At 47.5% G+C, this 18,608-nt stretch overlaps 1 protein-coding gene across 1 annotated transcript; it reads right to left on the bottom strand.

The window, feature by feature from the left end:
- Window positions 1-166: 166 nt before the first annotated feature.
- Window positions 167-9,291, bottom strand: Mpi (mannose phosphate isomerase). Its single transcript, XM_041647463.1, has 8 exons — window positions 9,227-9,291; window positions 8,651-8,778; window positions 7,251-7,451; window positions 5,522-5,663; window positions 5,023-5,205; window positions 2,908-3,081; window positions 1,100-1,308; window positions 167-873 (listed from the first exon to the last, which is right to left on the bottom strand). Exons 1-8 carry the CDS (start codon window positions 9,270-9,272, stop codon window positions 655-657), a joined length of 1,302 nt encoding a protein of 433 aa, XP_041503397.1. The 5' UTR covers window positions 9,273-9,291; the 3' UTR covers window positions 167-654.
- Between the last annotated feature and the right edge of the window lie 9,317 nt (window positions 9,292-18,608).

The raw sequence follows: 18,608 nt of genomic DNA, 5'->3' as shown, positions 1-18,608 counted from the left end.
GCTGTGCAGCTGAGGCGAGGCTGGCTTCCTCTCCTCCCCCTTCCTATAAAAGAGTTCTGGAATCCAGCCTGCCCACCCCCAGGAAGTTGTATGAAGCAGAATTAAAACCAAAATTGGACAACATCAGAGAACTCTTTCCGCCCACATCAGGGGCCGGAATACCGAAGTCTGACTGCTCTTTAGTCTGTATCCTCAACACAAGTGATCTTTAATTACTTTGACAGAGCTGGAGGGAGTAAGAGCATTAGTCTGCTGGCCTGCCCCTTCCCTCTCTGCAGCTGAGAGAGCAGGCAGTCCCAGGGCAAGAAGCCTGTTCTTAAGACATCGCCTCACCTGTCACTCAGATGCTGACCTAATGCTGAGTCATGCATGTTTTGTTAGCCTAATGCCTTAGCTGGGACACAGCTGTTGCCTCCTGAATGGACACATCTGACTCAGAGGTAGTAAGGAGTGTCAAGAGTACCGTGGAGTGGTAGGTCTCAGTCTTCACACAGACCCCTAATCCTGGAGATGGTCAACCTGGGCATGCTCTGGAGTCACTAAAGCCACACTCACTACTCTACCATTCCAGCATGCACCAAAGAGTCACAACAGGGGCCGGGGTTGGAGCTGGCCAGGATATGGTGACAGGCAGAGAGGGTAGAAGACTGTCCTCTACAACAGACAGCAGGCCCGGAAGATGAGCAGATCCTTGGGCACGGTAAGCTTCAGCGAGACACTCTCATTGGCCCCAATGAAGAGCACTCCACCACGCTGCAAAGGGATTTCTGCTTGAACTGTAGGTGTGGTAGCTGTCACTGTCCCTTGGACCATGAGAAGAATGCTGGCAGAGTCTACTGCCAAGACCTTGTATTCAGTGACAGAGCCAGGGACCTGGTAGAGAGAAGTGATACAAGAGTTTACACTCTGCCCCTGGGTTTCAGAGCACCTCAAGGGCAGCTCTCGTCACCATGGAGACCCACATCTGGTCCCTGGCAGAGAAGTAGATGGCCTCTGTGGCTGCCCATACTAGGTGGCTTGATAGGAAATCCAGCCCCAAGTATACCCCTGTAGGTTTGACATGCTACACAAAGGATACCCACCTGGCCCACGTACTCACCTCCATCTTCATAACAGTGAAGTCCGGCACAGGGGGGTCATAGATAGAGAGATAGGGGTCATCTTGACTCCGTGTTGGGGCAAACAGCCTGTCCTTGCTGGGGCTAGGTGTGTAGTTGAGCATTTCACACAGGGTTGGCACATCAATGAATTTGGGCGTCAGGCCAGCACGCACAGTATTGTCTGAACATGCCATGCACTCCACACAGTCTGAGGACAGATAAATGTCATGTGCTAAGAGGGGCTCTCCAGGGCTGGGCCTCCTAACTTAGGCGAGATGCATGCCCTATAAATTAGGTAAAAATGTGTGAAGAGAATTGTAGGAGAATATGATGAAGGTAATAGGCATCAAAATTATGTTAACCCTTATGTTAACATGACTTCTCTTACACTTCTGCAACAGAATCCTTTGAGTGGATAAGCTGTCAACAGTCAGATGGGACACCAGTTAGACCTGGTGGCTTATGCCTATAATCACAGCACTCGCAAGGCTGAATGAAGTAGAAGGGCTGCCACGAGTTTGAGGCCAGCCTGGGCTACAGAGTGAGACCCTGTCTCAAAATAAGAAGAGCAACAAAGAGGGTGGTCAAAGTGGGTAAAACCACTTGCCATTCAAACATGAGGACCTGAGTTCAAATGCCAAAGCCACATATTAAAACTGGTGTATAGTATGGGGCTGAAGAGATGGCTCAGTGCTTAAGAGCACTGGCTGTTCTTCTAGAGGTCCTGAGTTAGATTCCCAGCAACTGCATGGTGGCTCATATCATCTATGGTGTGATCTAATGCCCTCTTCTGGAATAAAGACATACATTTAGATAGAGCACTTGTATACATAAAATAAATAAATAAAATCTTTTTTTAAAAAAAATATTTATTTATTTATTATGTATACAAATTCTGTCCGTGTATATGTCTGCAGGCCAGAAGAGGGCACCAGACCTCATTACAGATGGTTGTGAGCCACCATGTGGTTGCTGGGAATTGAACTCAGGACCTTTGGAAGAGCAGGCAATGCTCTTAACCACTGAGCCATCTCTCCAGCCCCAGTAAATAAAATCTTTAAAAAACGGTGGTAGAGCTGGGCAGTGGTGGCACACGCCCTTAACCCCAGCACTCAGGAGGCAGAGGCAGGAGAATCTATATGAGTTCGAGACCAGCCTGGTCTATAAGAGCTAGTTCCAGGACAGGCTTCAAAGTTACAGGCAAACCCTGTTTTGAAAAACAAAATAAAACAAACAAACAAAAAGGTGTGTAGTACAAATACTTGTAATCCCAGCATTCCTATGGGGAGATAGGAGAATCCTCTGAAGTTCACAAGCGAGCTGGATTGGAGTATGTGGCAGAAAAAAAATTAAAAAAGACCCTCAAACAAAATAGAATGAAGATCAGCTGTAGCCGCCAGGCTGCCCTCTGACCTCCACATGTGCCCTATGGTACATGGGTGCCCGCACTCCCACACAAGTGACATCCTCTGATGCATCACCCATCACCCATCGTGAGTGTGAAAATCTCCAGGCAGATAGAGTTGGTGTGCAAACATGAGTGAGAGGACAGAGAACAGCAGCTTTGTCTAGTGTGGCTTGGCTCAAGCTGATTTCCACACTCATCAAAGGGACTTAACACCAGAACTTGTGGCTGCTAGCACATTTTAAGCTGGCAGCCACCATCCACATTGGCTCAACCACCCTTGGTGTCAGAGGCTGGCCTGTGCTTACAGAAGGCCTCACCAACCATCCTCTCTTCCATCCACACAAAGAAACAAGGTCCACAGGGGATGGCAGTGGAGCATATGACTGAAATGGGGCTCACCTCCCTTCAGGTAGGCATGGGGCACATTGGCCTCCAGAAACATGGCTTCCCCCGGCTTCAAGTTGAGCAGGTTCAGGAAGTAAATGGCGAAACATCCGATGTCACCTGGGTACTGCTGGTGCAGCTGCAGCAAGAGCTTCCCACAAATGTCGTCCATGCTGTTTCCGGCAGATACTGAGGATCACAGAGCATCCCAAGGCCACTAAGACACACGTGGTAGTCATGGCTTCACCCTGATGAGGGAGTCTTAGGAACATTCCCTGCCCCGGGCCTCTCCTAAACATCCCTCATCTTTGATATTCAGTCATCCTTGGCCTTTCTGCTCACAAAAATGCCATCTCTCGCCTCAACCATCTGCATGCCTAGCCTGGCTACAGCAGCTGGGTGGGCATTGTGGTGCACAGCCATCATCCTAGCACCAAAGCAGAAGAATCACCATGAGTGAAGGGTAGTCTGGGCCTTCACTAACACAGCCTGGACTGCTGAGTCTGACCCTGTCTCACATGGTAAAGGCTAGGGACGCAGCTCAGTTGGTAGGGTGCTTGCTTACCCAGCATGCATGAAGCCCTAGGCTTGGTCCTGGCTTCACAAGAACACAACATGACAACGCGTGCCTGTAATCCCAGCACCACCCGAGAAGTAGGAGCAGGAGTGTCAGAATGTATCTAATGAGTCTAAGGCTGGCTTTGGTTATGAGAAACCTTGTTTCAAAGAGAGGTGGGAGATAAAATTGTATGAGAAATACTTAAAACACAGATACCACTAGTATCTCCAGTTCAGATTTTGATAAAAACATCTCCAGACAATTGCCCCCTCAAAAAGTCTCCTGGTTAGGGACCACTCACTGCTCTTGAGCACAAAATCTATTTTAGATCAATGGATAACCCCGAACCTTCATGAAGAGTGCCAAACTCCCTATTGGCCAAGGACTTTCCCTTTGTTAGCGCTGAAAGTCCCATGTCTCAGGAAATCTGCCCATCTTAGGCGAACTGGGATGGCAGAGAGCACAAGGCACAATGTACTGTGGGCCAAAATGTACCCTGGAGACTGACCAAGGGAAGATGAGCTCAGCCTGGGCTACAAACATGAGGGAGGTTTTTGGAAGGGCAGGTGCAGAGGCAGAGTGAGCTGAGTTTCCTCAGCATGCAAAGGAGAGAGGACTGTATTCAGGGTGTGCAGGACCCACAATAAAGAAAGCAGGGTTCCCAGAGGGAGGTTGGCTTCGTCTTCACACAGAGACTTGATCAATGGCTGTTCTGATGAACACTGGGGCAAACATGAAGGTCTCTGGCCTAGAGAACCCAGTTTTAACAGGTGAGCACATGACGCTAAGGGGTCACTGCATACCTGGGTGTCAGAAGAAAGGTCAGGTCAGGGTTCTCCAAGAGCATGTGAGCAGATCAGACCCTCAGAACCACAGCACAAAACCAGAGGCTATGCTCAGGGAAGCTCTGGCTGCGGCGCAAAGGTAACACAGCAGGGACTTAGGGAAAGACTGACCCAGAAGCAGGTTCTGTGGCGGCCTGGAAAAGGAGCTGGCCTATCAGAAGAGGAGCTAGGACCTCAACAAGTGCCATGGACGCTCCTGACTCTATCAGCCTGGCTGCTTTCTCAGTGTCTGTTGACTCCTCAGGCCAACAGTAACACAACCACACCCACCACGGTCATTTCCTGAATCCTGTTAGCACAAGGAGGGCTTTAAGGAAGAATTAATCATTAAAAGCACAAAGCTTAAGTCCTCTAGAGCAGAATGAGCTCCTTGGTCCTTTCCTGATCCCCAGTCCCCCAAATGCTAGTCTGTCCCCCAGGAAGCAGCTGGAGGGCTGGGAAGAATCTGGAAGTGCCTGGGTAGGGCATTGGTAGAATCCGCTAGGCCAGGGCACTTTCAGCCACCTGGAGAAACCTGTTAGAAGGTAGCACTCAACCCGGGGCCTCACTCCACAAAGGCTGGGAAAGGAATGGTAGCAGCTGATCTTAGCGCCCATCTAAGTTTGGCCCCTTTTAGGTTCCACTTGAGGAACGGGGCTAGGAACCCTGTATCCATGGCCTCATCTATGCCTCTCTCAGGAGTCCGGGGTAGGATATTGCACCCACCCAGGCCTCCGCCACACCCACCTTGCTGGGAGATGCGCTTCACCAACAGGTTAAGCTGCTCCACCACCACCTTCTTCTCACTCTTCATCAGGTGGGAGAAGCAATTCCTCAGAGCAGCGGCCACAGCCCCAGGATCCCCACTCACGCTCTGCTTCAGCTGTGCTGTGGCCTCCTCTCCAATCAGGGACTGGAACTCAGGCACCTCTGCAGGATGGCCAGGGCAAGGGGATGTAAGAGAAATGATAAGACAAAACACTGAGAAGTGAGGGCCTCCCACCACATCCCTAACCAAAGCCCTGGCGATGCTACAGAAACCCCGCCTTGGAAACGTGTGTCCACCCCTAGCCCTCAGCCCCTGGTTTCACTATTTAGCCCACTGCCCCCCAAAACTGCCTCATGAGGCCAAAATCCATTTAGCTCCTATGATAATAAGCCTGTGCTCTCTGTCTCTGTTTCTCCTTTGGTCCAGGTTCATCCCAGAGCCGGTACGCATGTCCTCAGCATTCCTGCCCAGCCTTACTCTTCAGGAAGGTCACAATCTCCTCCACTGGCCGGAAACCACACAAGCCCTGGAAGGAGGTGAGGGCGATGGCCATTTCAGGCTTGTGGTTGTTATCCGGGTAGTGCTGCGGAGCCTGGAGGTGCAGTTTCTGTGCCAGCTCCTGTGGGTGACAAGCGGAGGAGGACGGTCGGGAACCAGCTTTCACCAGCAGGATTATGGTCTCTGCAGCCCCTGCTGCCCACCTGCCCCAGCTGCCAGATGACAATGAACCCAGCCAAGGCAGCATGCAGAAACTAGGGGTTCAGTCAACCCAGGGTACAGAAATGGGCCAAACAAATCCAGGGGAGAGCTGGGATAGACTTACGAGACCTGGCCTGTGGCTCAGGAACTCCAAACAACAGGCATGAACTGTGTGACTTGGGTAAATGATTTTTGGAGAGGCAAAGCTAGGAGTGTCTAGAGTGTTAGGTCACCCTCAGCTGCATGCTGAGCTTAAAGCCAGCTGGGGCTTCACAAGACCCGTCTTCAAAAACTCCAAAATTAGGGACTGGAGAGATGGCTCAGTAGTTAAGAGCGCTTGGTGCTCTGGCAGAGGACTGGGGTTCCTTCCCTAGCACCCACATAGTGGCTCACAACCATTTGAATCTCCAGTTCCAGGAATCTGATGCCCTCTTACTTCCAAAGGCACCAAGCATGCATGTGGTGTACTTACATACATGGAGGCAAACACTCATACACATGAAATCAAATAATCTTTAAAAATTAAAAAAAAAAAAGTCAGGCAGTGGTGGCACACACCTTTAGTCCCAGCACTAGGGAGGCAGAGCCAAGAGGACCTCTGAGAGAGATCCAGGGCTACACAGAAAAACACTGTTTCAAATCACAAACAAACAAACAAACAAAAAAAAGTTTTTTGTTTTTTAAAAAAAAGGGGTTGTGAGCCAAGCGGTGGTGGCGCACACCTTTAATCCCAGCACTCGGGAGGCAGAGGCAGGCGGATCTCCGTGAGTTCGAGACCAGCCTGGTCTACAGAGCTAGTTCCAGGACAGGCTCCAAAGCCACAGAGAAACCCTGTCTCGAAAAACCAAAAAAAAAAAAAAAAAAGGGGGTTGTGTTGGAGCTATAGCTCAGTGGTTAAGGGTACTGGTTGCTCTTCCAGAAGACCTCAGTTCAATTCCCAGTACCCACATGGTAGCTCATGAATATCTATAACTTCAATCTCAGAGGACCCAATGCCCTCTTCTGGTCTCCCTGCACACTATATTCATGTAGTACACAGGCCTACATGCAGGCAAAACACTCATACACATAAAATAAAAATAAATAAGTATTAAGAGTTTATACAGACTGCTCAAACTAGGTTGGGTCTTGTTTTAAGAAAATTACACAGCAGGGTGTAGCTAAAGCAACAGCTGGGGTGCCTGCCCGTCCTGGAATTCAGGTATTGAACTCTCCAAGCCAGCCAGGTGGGGAAATGGCAAATATGAACAGACCTAGGCTGGGGGAGGGCAAGCCAAGGATGAACTTGGAGGAGCTCTCTTGGCATAGGCCAGTCAGCTGTCCGCTTAGACACAGCTTCTGTATGTGTCACCAGCATCTGCCCCTGAGCAGCCAAACTGGATTAGTAAGGCTTGGATTTAGCCCTGAGCTAGAGCCTAGTACGGGCAGGGTGAACGCAGCAGTAAAATCTACGGGTAGGCCCACCAAAACCGTCTTCCCCCGACCTCTGCACCCTCTGCTCCTCTACCTTGTTAGGGTGTGCCTGGATAGACAAGGCTGTTTCCACGGAGAGCACTTTGAAGAGGAAGGGCAGCTTGCCATTAAAGGTGTCTTTGACCTTTGGGCCTAAGCAGTCCTGGTTGTCGGCAATCCACTGGCCTAATGTCTTCTGGGAAATACGGTTGTCAAGGATCCTGGCATCTCCCCGGGGATGCGTCCCCATCCACAGCTAGAAGGATAGGAAAGTTGAGAAAGAAGGAAGCAGCTGACACCTTGTATGTATGAGGCATGTATCAGTATGGTGGTTTCTAGGTTCTGGGGATCAAACCCGGGGCCTCACATATGTCCAATGGGGAGAGTGACACCTGAATGTCTCTGAAGGCAGGAGTCTCAACGGCAGCTCTGTGGAGGGTTAACATTCGTTTATTTCAGTCTCAAAAGGCAAAACTCCCCTATGCTTTGCCCCTTCCCTTCTCAATAAAGGAATGAATTTAAGGTTAATAAAAAAGAAAAAAATTAGGGAGGTGGAGAAATGGCACAACGGTTAATAGATCTTGCCGCTCTTCCAAAGCATCCACCCGTAGGTTTCCAGAACCCACATCAAGTAGGGCTCACAACCTCCAGGAGATCCAATGCTCTTGGCCTCCACAGGCACCTGCACTCACATGCGCCTACCCAAATGCAGACATACACACCTATACATGATTAAAAATAATAAAAATAACTTTTTATAAAAATAAATTTTAAAGAGAAAAGTTAATCGAAGTTAAACATTTATTTTTGGCTAGGAGTGGTGTTGTATGTCTGTAATCCAGACACTTAGGATGTAGAGGCAGGGGGATTGGGAGTTCGAAGTCATTCTCAACTCCACACCAAGTTTGAGGCCAGCTTAGGCACCCTGAGACAGTTTCAAAAAAAAAAAACAAAAATCAAAACAAATGAAGACTCAGTAAGTGCTGAGAGCTGTTCTGGAAAGAAGGGTAACACTAGGGTGTAAAAAATCCCAGATGCTGGGCATGATAGTGCACGCCTTTATTTAGTCCCAGCACTAGGAAAGCAGAGGCAGACAGGCAGAGGCAGGCGATCTCTGAGTTCAAGGCCAGCTTAGCCCACAGAGTGCTTTCCAGGACAGCCAGGACTACATAGAGAAACCCTGTCTCAGAAAAAAAAAAAAAAATCACAGTCGTCTTATCTTCCTGAGACTGAGACTTGATACAGAGACCAGGCAGATAGATCCTCCTGCCTCAGCTCCCCAGTTCTGTGATAACTGTGGTCTCAGCTCTCTTTGTGCACTGACTGGTCCGAGAACCAAGAGAACACCTTTTATGGGCTGCAGAGATTCGTCCCAACTCTCCATATGGCTTGTCTCAGCCCCTTGGGTCTCACTTAGGGTAGAGGGGACTGATGTGCATGCAGCTGGGGTCTTACCTCTGCATAAGGCTTGTCCTCTGAGATCTGGGCCAGTGGGTCGCTGCTAGCCAGCAGGCATGCCACTTCGCTGTTGGAGCCCATCTTCCCCCAGGCATATTGCTGCACCACACAGGAAAGTGGGAACACTGGGGACACAGACTAAGATCAGCTTCCGCTCTACTCTTCAGACCTGACCCTAGTGCTGGGAAACCAGGAACGAGAGGGGGATTCTAACTGAGGGCAGTCACACAAGAGTCTTTGAGTTGTGGGATGACACCCCTCTCTTCTGCAGTTCTCGATGTTCCCATCTGTCAGACGGGCAGATACGGATCTTGTCTGCCACGGGGAAGAATTGAGTTCAGTTGATGAGAAGGGAAAAGGAACTAACTACTCGTCTCTGCACTCAGTCAGTCCCGGAGTGATCCAAACGCACCCAGGGGCACTAGTCTCTTCGACCCCCGGTAGAAATCCCCACTCCAGATCCCCTCCTCTGCCCGGCATCCACGGGAATGGTCGCGACCTGCAAGGTCCTGACAGGATTAGTCCCCAGGACGCGACCACCCACAAGGTAATCAGCACCGGGCAACGGCTCACCTCGCTGACTCGCCATCCTAGCCGCCGGAGACCCGGCTCCAGGCATGTAAGCCCTTCCCAGCAGCCTCCGCTGCTCTGCGCACAGAGCTTCACGGGAAATGTAGTTCACAGAGTCCACCACCTCCTTCTGCAGTCAGGATCCCCTGTTGCCCAAAAGTATTGTTCCTAATCCTTGGTCCAAACGTTCCTGTCTTCCAACTCCTTTTATCTGTACGAAAGTACTGAGAACTCGCTAAGTATCACAGGCTGTTCCAAGGATACACCAGAGAACAAGATAACACCACTTTTGTGCTTTTTCAGGGTTTCTAGTCTAGAGAAGGGAAGTAATTAAATAAATTTTAACGGTGTGTCTAAAGGCAATAAATAACCAGACGTAGTAGCACACTCCTTTAATTCCAGTACTTGGGAAACCGAGGCAGCATTGTCTTGAGTTCGGGATCAGCCTGAGGTACATGCTGAGACCCTATCAGAAACAGGTCATTTGGGTAAGCCCCAATAAGAAGGAGAGATTTTAGGAAAAGTGAAGAGTGTTCCTGGCAGAAGAAAGAACTAGCAAGATCCGCTAATGCTGGAACTTGTGCCTACATTTTACACAATAGCAAAAAGGGTCAACATGCAGGACAAAGGGAGAGAGAGAGAGAGAGAGAGAGAGAGAGAGAGCAAAATGGAAAGGCGATGAGTTCACATGTTCTCATGAGCACTTCAGGTTTTCCTCTGAGTACCCAGTAGTTAGAAGGTTATTGGCGCGATGAAACTATGAATATGATGGGGATGAAGATCTCTCGCACCCCCTTCACTCACTCCTCCAGACTTCCATTTTTTTACTCTGTAGAATGAGGATAGTAAGAGAGATTTGCCAGCTTTATCAGAGGAGATTGTAAAGTCGTCAGTGCTCTGTGTTCCACTGACCCTCCCATCCTAGGTGTCTCCAGAACCCAGCCCTCCTAAGTCTGAGGTGCTCATAAGCTTTGGCGGGAGGGGAAGGCACCAGGAACCCTGCACAGGAGAGGCTGGGGATGGACTTCTGCTGTGAAGTCATCTTGTCATATCCTCTGTAGAAAGTCTCTGGCATCCAAACCTCCTTAGCAGCCTAGCAGGAGAGCAGCCAGCTGGAGACCCAGAGTCACAGCTGTCAAAGCTCCTGGGAACATGCGAGAGTCGTTACAGACCTGGGAGGGCTCTCGAACAGCCCCAAACATTGCAAACACAGCACTGGCAGGCAGGTCCTGCCAATTCCCCTTCCCACTCCCTTGCTAAATCAACAGATGACATTCTTTTTTTTTTTTTTTTTAATTTTCGAGACAGGGTTTCTCCGTAGCTTTTGGTTCCTGTCCTGGAACTAGCTTTTCTAGACCAGGCTGGCCTCGAACTCACAGAGATCTGCCTGCCTCTGCCTCCCGAGTGCTGGGATTAAAGGCATGCACCACCACCGCTCGGCAACAGATGACATTCTTAAAGCCTCCAAGGTCCTTACCCCTAACTCATTCCTGAGACTGACCACCGAGTCCCAACTATCAAAAATCGAGGTCCAGCAACCAAAATTCATTATTTGGCTTCACTGACTATAATGTCCAATCAGGACTTACCAACTTACATTAGCACAGACTTCTCCTTTTTCTCCTTAAAAACCACTTCTGCAGAGATACCTTCTGCTCTTGGACTGAGGGAGCCCCCTGGTTGTCTGCTCCAGGATAAATAAATCTCTTTGTGCTGAGAGTTTGGTGTCTGGGTGTGTTCTGTGCCAGCTCTGAGACCCCTCAGACCTGACTCTCCCTTATACACGTGGGATGGGGGAGCTGATTTGCATAGTTTCTACCACATAAATCCAAGGAAAGGGGAGCCATTTCTCAAACTTTCTTTCCTGGGTGTGGCTATCAACTCCTCCTGGAGTCCTCTTGTTTATATAAATCAAACTGTATTTCAAAGGAAGCTTTCTCACATACTAATTAGGAAAATACAAAGCACAAACATCAGGTGCTTGGCAGCTCAAATGCCTCCTAACTGGAGTACGGTCTCCTTCCCTCACCCCTGTTCCCCAAGCCATACTAACTTGCTGGGCTAAGAATTAGAACAGGAGGCTGGAGAGATGGCTCAGCGGTTAAGAGCATTGACTGCTCTTCCGGAGGTCCTGAGTTCAGTTCCCAGCAACCACGCGGTGGCTGTAGTGAGATCTGGTGCCCCCTTCTGGCCTGTAGGCATACACGTAGAAAGAATATTGTATACATAATAAATAAATATTTAAAAAAAAAAAGAATCAGAACAGGAGTGGCACATGGTCAGCAGTTAGGAGGCAAAGGCAGGCAGATCTCTATGATTTCCAAGCTAGCTTGGGCTACATAGTGAGACTGTCTCAAAAGAGCCAGAGAGAGAGAGAGTTAGACACAGGGATAAAGAGACAGTTCCACAATAATAACATTGCTCTTGCAGAGAACCCAGACTCTGTTCTCAGCATCCACATGGCAGCTCATAACAGACTGTTACTCCAGTTTCAGGGGTTCTGACACCTTCTGGCTTCCGCAGGACCACACACACACATGGTGCACAGACACACATGCAGGCAAAACAGTAAGTAGCACATAGAATTTAAAAAAAGAATTAGATGCAGGAGTTCAGGAAGCACTTCCATTGTCACTGCCAGAGAAACCAGATTCAGAATCACTTCCACCGAGCATCATTTGCAGAAGAAAGAAAAAAATGTGATTGTTGAGACAGAATGCCCCCATCCCTGCTATCCACCCACACACAAGAAAATGATCTGTAAAGGAAACCGGAGTGCCTGGGGAACCTAGAGTCTCCCACCACTACTCCTCTTGCTGGTCTGACTCTTGAAGGACAGCGTATACTGTGCTATTCAGGGATATCCTCTCTCTCTCTCTCTCTCTCTCTCTCTCTCTTTCTCTCTCCCTCCCTCCCTCCCTACTACCATGTCTAACTCGGCTTCCCATCTCTTTGTAGAGTTTTTGTTGTTTATTTTGAGACGGGGTCTCCGTATGTAGCTCTGGCTGGCCTAGAGTTCAGAGAACCACCTTCATCTGCCTCCTGGGTGCTGGGATTAAAGATGTGCACCACCACACTCGGCTTCCTGCCAGTACCTGCTGAGAGTTCAAACTGAGACAGCAGCTGCTCTCATTCTTGTTAAGCTACATACTGTTTAAACCCTTTCCAAGAATTCTCCTTTTATGATTGAGATATTGTAGCCAATAAATCTTTTAGCTTCACTTGCTTTAAACTTTTGTTTTGTTTTGTTTTTGTTTTTCGAGACAGGTTTTTCTGTGTAGCTTTTGGGAGCCTGTCCTGCAACTAGCTTTGTAGACCAGGCTGGCCTCGAACTCACAGAGATCTGCCTGCCTCTGCCTCCTGAGTACTGGGACTAAAGGCGTGTGCTACCACTGCCTAGCTAGTGCTGGTGTCCACAGGGGACCAAAGGTATCAACTCTTCATAGAGCTGGAATTGCAGGCCATTATAGGTTGTCCAACATGAGTTCTCGTCAAGAACAGTACTTGCCTTCAATTAATGAACCATCTCTTCAGCATCTTCGCTTGCTTTTAATTGACTTTAACAATCACTAATTTGAAAGTCTTGTTGGCACAAACTATAATCTTGACTCAGGAGTCTGATGCACGAGGATTGAAAGTTTAAGGCCAGCCTGAGATACATAAATTGAGTTCTAGACCAACCTGGGCTACAATGAAACCTTATCTTGAAAGAAAGAGGAGTGGGGACTGGGGCAATAGCTCAGTGGCAGAGCACTTACCTAGCAAGTTTAATGTCTTAGACAATGTCCTAGTATATCAAGAAATTTAATAAAATAGCTAATTGGAGCTGTGTTTAATGGTACATACCTGTAACAGTAGAAATCTGGAAGTAGAGGTGTATGGGGGTAGTCACCAGAGAAGACGGCTCAGACACGGCAATAAGCCAACAGAAAGTCTTTCGTAGCTGGTTGGCTGGTGTCTGACTACACTGGGTGTTTGGGATCTCAGTGTAGCCCCAAGTCTTTCTCAGGGTGAGCTTTTAAGCACAAAAACCATGTTCTGGGTTGACACACTTCAGTTAACAAGAACAGTTAGCTAGAAACAGAACCACAGAAGCCAAAAAGCAATATTAGCACATTTAGAGACTTTCTCAGAATGATGGCTTTGGTAGATTAAGCGTTTGTCTTACTTTGGGCAGGTTGTGCCACCTATGTGCTGGGTTTTATAGCACGAATGGTACTTCTGTCATGGAGTTAGTTGTACTAAGGTCTGGGACCCTGATACAGAGGCAAGAAGATCAGGTATTCAAGATCATCTTTAGCCTACATACTACTGGAGGCTGATTATTGGGCCTTTATGATGCCTCATCTGAAAGAAAGAAAGAAAGAAAGAAAGAAAGAACCTTAACTACTCATGAATTCAAGGCTAGCCTAGGCAATTTAGTGAGACACTTGTTTCAAAATAATTTTCTTTTTATCTCTCCCCGCTGCCAGCCCCTTCCTTCCTTCTTTTCTTTTTCTTTCAACAGGGTCTGAGTTTGTAGCTGAGGAAGACCTGAAACTCAGGCTGGCCTTGAACTAGTAATTTTTCTGCCTCAGTTTATGAAGTGCTGGGATTACAGATGTGAGCCACCATACCCTATGAAATCAGTTTTAAAAAATTAGTTAGCAATATAACTCAATAACAGAGAATTTGTCCAACATGTCCAAGACCCTGGGTCCCATTCCCACTACTGAAAAATATATATAATTAGTTTGGAAGGCTTGCAGCTGAGCAATGTATTACCAGTCTCCCACCAACTTTGCTGTAAACGTCACCATCACCTTTGACTAAAATCCCCTAATGGGTTAAGAATGTTCTTTGGCAAACATTGCTTTCGGTTCTCTTTTCCCATCTTAAACTGCAAGGTTAGGTAGTCCCCAAAAAAGGAATTAAAAGAAGACAAATGAAGACTTCTAAGAGTTCAGTAAGCCAGTTGGGTGGTGGTGGTACGTGTCTTTAATCCCAGCACTTGGGGGGCAGAAGCAGCCAGATATCTGTGAGTTCAAGGCCAGCCTGGTCTATGGAGTGAGTTCCAGGACAGACAGAGATACCCAGAGAAATCCTGTCTCTAAAAACAACAACAACAACAACAAAAGTAACAAAAAGAGTTAAGTAAGTCCTCTTTTACTTCTAGAACACAGGGCCTCTGACGGGTTTAACATAACATTAAACCACTGGCCAATGATTTGCTGATCTTCTTCTTTGATTACAAGTAGAGCCATTTGGGATGTTACCTGCCTGTTTTGGTTTTTTTTTTTTTTTTTGGATTTTTTGAGACAGGGTTTCTCCGTAGCTTTTGGTTCCTGTCCTGGAACTAGCTCTTGTAGACCAGGCTGGCCTCGAACTCACAGAGATCCACCTGCCTCCGCCTCCCGGGTGCTGGGATTAAAGGCGTGCGCCACCACCGCGCGGCACCTGCCTGTAATTTCAGTACTTAGGAGGTAGGGGTGGGAACATCAGGCATTGAAGGGCATCCTCAGCATAAACAGCTTGAGGCCAGCTGGGCTATGCGAGACCCTGTCTCAAAATTTTTTAATCAAATTAAAAGTGGAATAATGTTTGACTTATAAGGAGATGGTACGTTTGTCTAAGAATCATAAGGACTGGTATACCGGTGGGAGAGGGTTTGTTCACCATATGCAAAGCCAAGGTTTTCATGTTTTATCATATTTTTTAATCTATTGCTTGTAAGAACATGTGTATGCGGAAGCCCATGTTAATTCATACAGGTGTGGAGGGCAGAGGTTGATGTTGAAAATAAGCTGTCGTCCTCTGTCATTCTCCACTTTAGCTTTCAAGGCAGGGTCTCTCACTGAACCTATAGCTTCCTAGTGGCCTAGGCTAGGGGTCAATGAGCTCCCAGGATCTTCTGGTTCTGCTTTCCCAGCGCGAGGACTACAGATACACCTTCATAGCCGGTCTTTTACACAGCTGCTAAGGCTCTGAACTCATGTTTGTGTTGACAGCACTTTACGAACTGGGCCTTCTCCCCCGCCCTTATCTTATAATTGTCTTCCTATCTTTGGGACAGGTTCTTCTGTAGCCCAGACTGGCCTTGAACTCCATATAGAGAGGTGAGAATGATCTTGAACTTCTGATCTTCCTTCCTGTGTATGGATGTTTTGCTTGTATGTATGTCCATGAACCACATGTGTACCAAAGGAAGCCAGAAGAGGGCATTGGCTCGTTCCGTAGTACTGGAGTTACAGATTTGTGAGCTGCCATGTGGGTTCTGGGAATGAAATCCAGATCTTCTGAATCAGCAGTCAGTGCTCTTAGCAACTAAGTCATCTTTTTTTCTTTCTCTCGAGACAGGGTTTCTCTGTAGTTTTGGAGCCTGTCCTGGAACTTGTGCCACCACCTCCTGGATAATTTTTTTAATTTATTTATATTTTCTGTATGAGTGCTCTGCATGCCAGAAGAGGTCATTAGATTCTATTACAAATGGTTGTGAGCCACCCCGTGGTTGCTGGGAATTGAACTCAGGTCCTCTGGAAGAGCAGTCAGTGCTCTTAACTACTGAGCCATCTCTCCAGCCCCCCTAAGTCATCTCTCTTGCCCCAGGAATGTTGGCTTTTAATTGCCAACTCAATAAACCTGAGTCCAGTAGCAATATTGAAAAACATATATCTCCCTTTCTTAGCTCATAGCTCCTTGGAATCTGTTGGTGATCAATTTTTCTAAAGCTGGAGGTAGGGCCAGGATGTGGTAATGCACGCCTTTAATCCCAGTACTTGGGAAGCAGAAGTAAGTGGATCTCAGTGAGTTTGAGGCCAGCCTGGTCTACAAAGTGAGTTCCAGGACAGCCAGTACTATTACACGGAGAAACCCTGTCTCGAAAAACAAACATACAAACCAAAAGCTGGAGAAAGTGTCAGAGGTCTATAATCCCAGCGCTTGGGAAGTGGGGACAGGAGGATCAGGAGTCTAAGCCTAAACTACATGATATGCTGTCCAAAAACAAGCAAACAACAACAAATGGGGCCAGAGACATTGCTCAGTAGGTAAAGGTGTTTAAACACTGGACAATCTGAGTTCGATCCCTGTGATCCACATGGTAGAAGGAGAGAACTAAATCCCACAGGTTATTCTCTGCTCTCCCAAATACACCGCCCCTGCTCCCAGACACACACACACACACACACACACACACACACACACACTAGTATCTCCCAGGGACAGACTGGTACAGGGACAGAATGGTGGGCAGTCTCCACATTGGTTATAATCAAGTTTCATTCCTTCTTCACCAGCTCAGCATACTACTTAGGCTTGGTGCTGTGGAAGAGGAAGTGAGACAATTTCACACTGTGCAGTGTGGTTTCCTCTCAGGACACAGACAACTAAGATTCCTGCCCTTTGAGGGGTATCTCTAGGGGCTGAGGGACAGAGGGCAGCACCGATGGGTCCCTTTCTCATTGTCTCAACTTTCAGATGTTTTCTGGTGGCACTGAGCCCAGCTTGGGTGGATAACTAGGACATCCACAGGGGAGGAGGGAGAAAGGTAAAGGAAACTGATCAGTGGAAACAGTGTTTGCTAAATGCTTATCATGTGCTTGGCACTAGTACCAGGATATATAAGTACCAGACACACGAGAGTGAGCAAAGTGGGCCTCTGTAGAGCCTACTGTCTACTGGGGGAGACAGACAACAGGTGTGCAATTAAAATCTCTACACTAGGAAGGAAATTGCAACAATATGAGTACCAGGTAATCTAATCTAGTGAAGAAAAGTCACTTGTGAGGAAAATGTCTGAAACTGGATTTGAAGAGTACACTCAGTGGAGCGTGGGAGAAGAGCATGCTAGTTAGAGGGACAGCATGTGTGAAGCTCTGAGACAGGAGAGATTAGGGAAGTTCCAGGAATCAAAAAGTCACTAGAGAGAGGAATGAAGGGGTGTGGGCAAAAGAGGGGGTGAGAAGAGATGGGGAAGACAAATTTCAAAAGATCTTGAGGGCAAACTAAATGTTTGGAGTCCACACATTAGAATGGTTCTGAGGGTAAGGGTGCTTGCCATCAAGCCTAATGCCCCGAGTTCAACCCCTGAAAACACAGAAAGGTGGAAGAGAACCAACACTGCAGTTCCCTTCTGATACAAGTACTCACACCCAGCCACACCTCGTATGGGCATAACAAGCACTACTGCTTTGTTTTTGTTTTTAAAATTTTCTTATTTTATGTGCATTGGTGTTTTGCCTATATGTGTGTCTGTGTGAGGGGGCTCGGTCCCTGGAACTGGAATTGTAGACAGTTGTGAGCCGCCATGTGAGTCTTCTGGAAGAGCATCCAGGGCTCTTAACCTCTGAGCCATCTCTTCAGCCCACTTTTGTTTGGCTTTTTTCCCCCTCAAGACAGGGTTTCTCTGTGTAACAGCTCTGGCTGTCCTGGGACTCACTCTGTAGGCTAGGCTGGCCTTGAACTCAGAGATCTGCCTGCCTCTGTCTCCTGAGTGGTGGAACTAAAGGCACATGCCACCACTCTGGATCTATTACTACTTTTTAAAAAGAAAAGTCTTACATAAGATCTCTGGTAGTTCTGAGGGGAACTTGTCTAATTACCATTGATAAGCTCTCCAGGATGCAGGAAGACCAAGTGTTCATTGTAAATAATTTGCTTGAGAGTCTTAGGAGATTCCTTGGGAAAGGACATGCATATGTTTATGTTACCAGCCTTTACAGTAAATGTTAATCATGCTATAATATTTACTTATTAGCTGATGAGGAAGAAGGCATCAATCAGACTCTGAGGTGAGAGCTTCCTTTCCCTTTTCAAATCCCCATAATTTCCCCGTGTTTCTATACCAGTACCATCTTAGGATCACAAGTTCAAGGCCATCCTGAACTGTACAGTAAATCCCTGCCTCAAACATACAAACAACAATAAACGACGACAAAACAGCAAACCAACCAACCAACAACCCTGGAAACCAACAAAAGGAAAAACATCTGTTTTGACAACACCAAGAATAGACCAATTAGTAACATTGTTTCGTTCCAGGATAAGAAATGATAAGCGCTGCTTTCCACAGCACCCCGAAAGACACGAATAAATAAGTTGAGTGGATTTGCAACCTCCTCCAGGACATTCCTAAAACCACAGAATTGGACAAGGAGGGTGGGGCCTAAAAAGATGTGGGATTTATCTACGGCAGGTGCTGATGCAAGGGTTCCCCAACTTTATCCTGGAGCACAGTTCTTCAAGTAATTCCTCTGATTGACATGCCACCCTTGTCATTTTGCTCCAGGACTTGCCCTAACTTCCCAATTTTGCTCTCTAGGAATGCATAGAGTTTCCTGCTGGTCCCTCATTTGGAAGCTCAGAATAAACACCAATTGGAAAGAAAGTATCAGAAGACATTCTGCAC

The sequence above is a fragment of the Microtus oregoni genome, unplaced genomic scaffold, assembly GCF_018167655.1.
Source record: "Microtus oregoni isolate MIOR12 unplaced genomic scaffold, Mior012 000179F_ref0000403, whole genome shotgun sequence".
In the NCBI taxonomy this organism is placed as follows: Eukaryota; Metazoa; Chordata; class Mammalia; order Rodentia; family Cricetidae; genus Microtus; species Microtus oregoni.
This window is presented reverse-complemented; position numbering and strand designations above follow the sequence as displayed.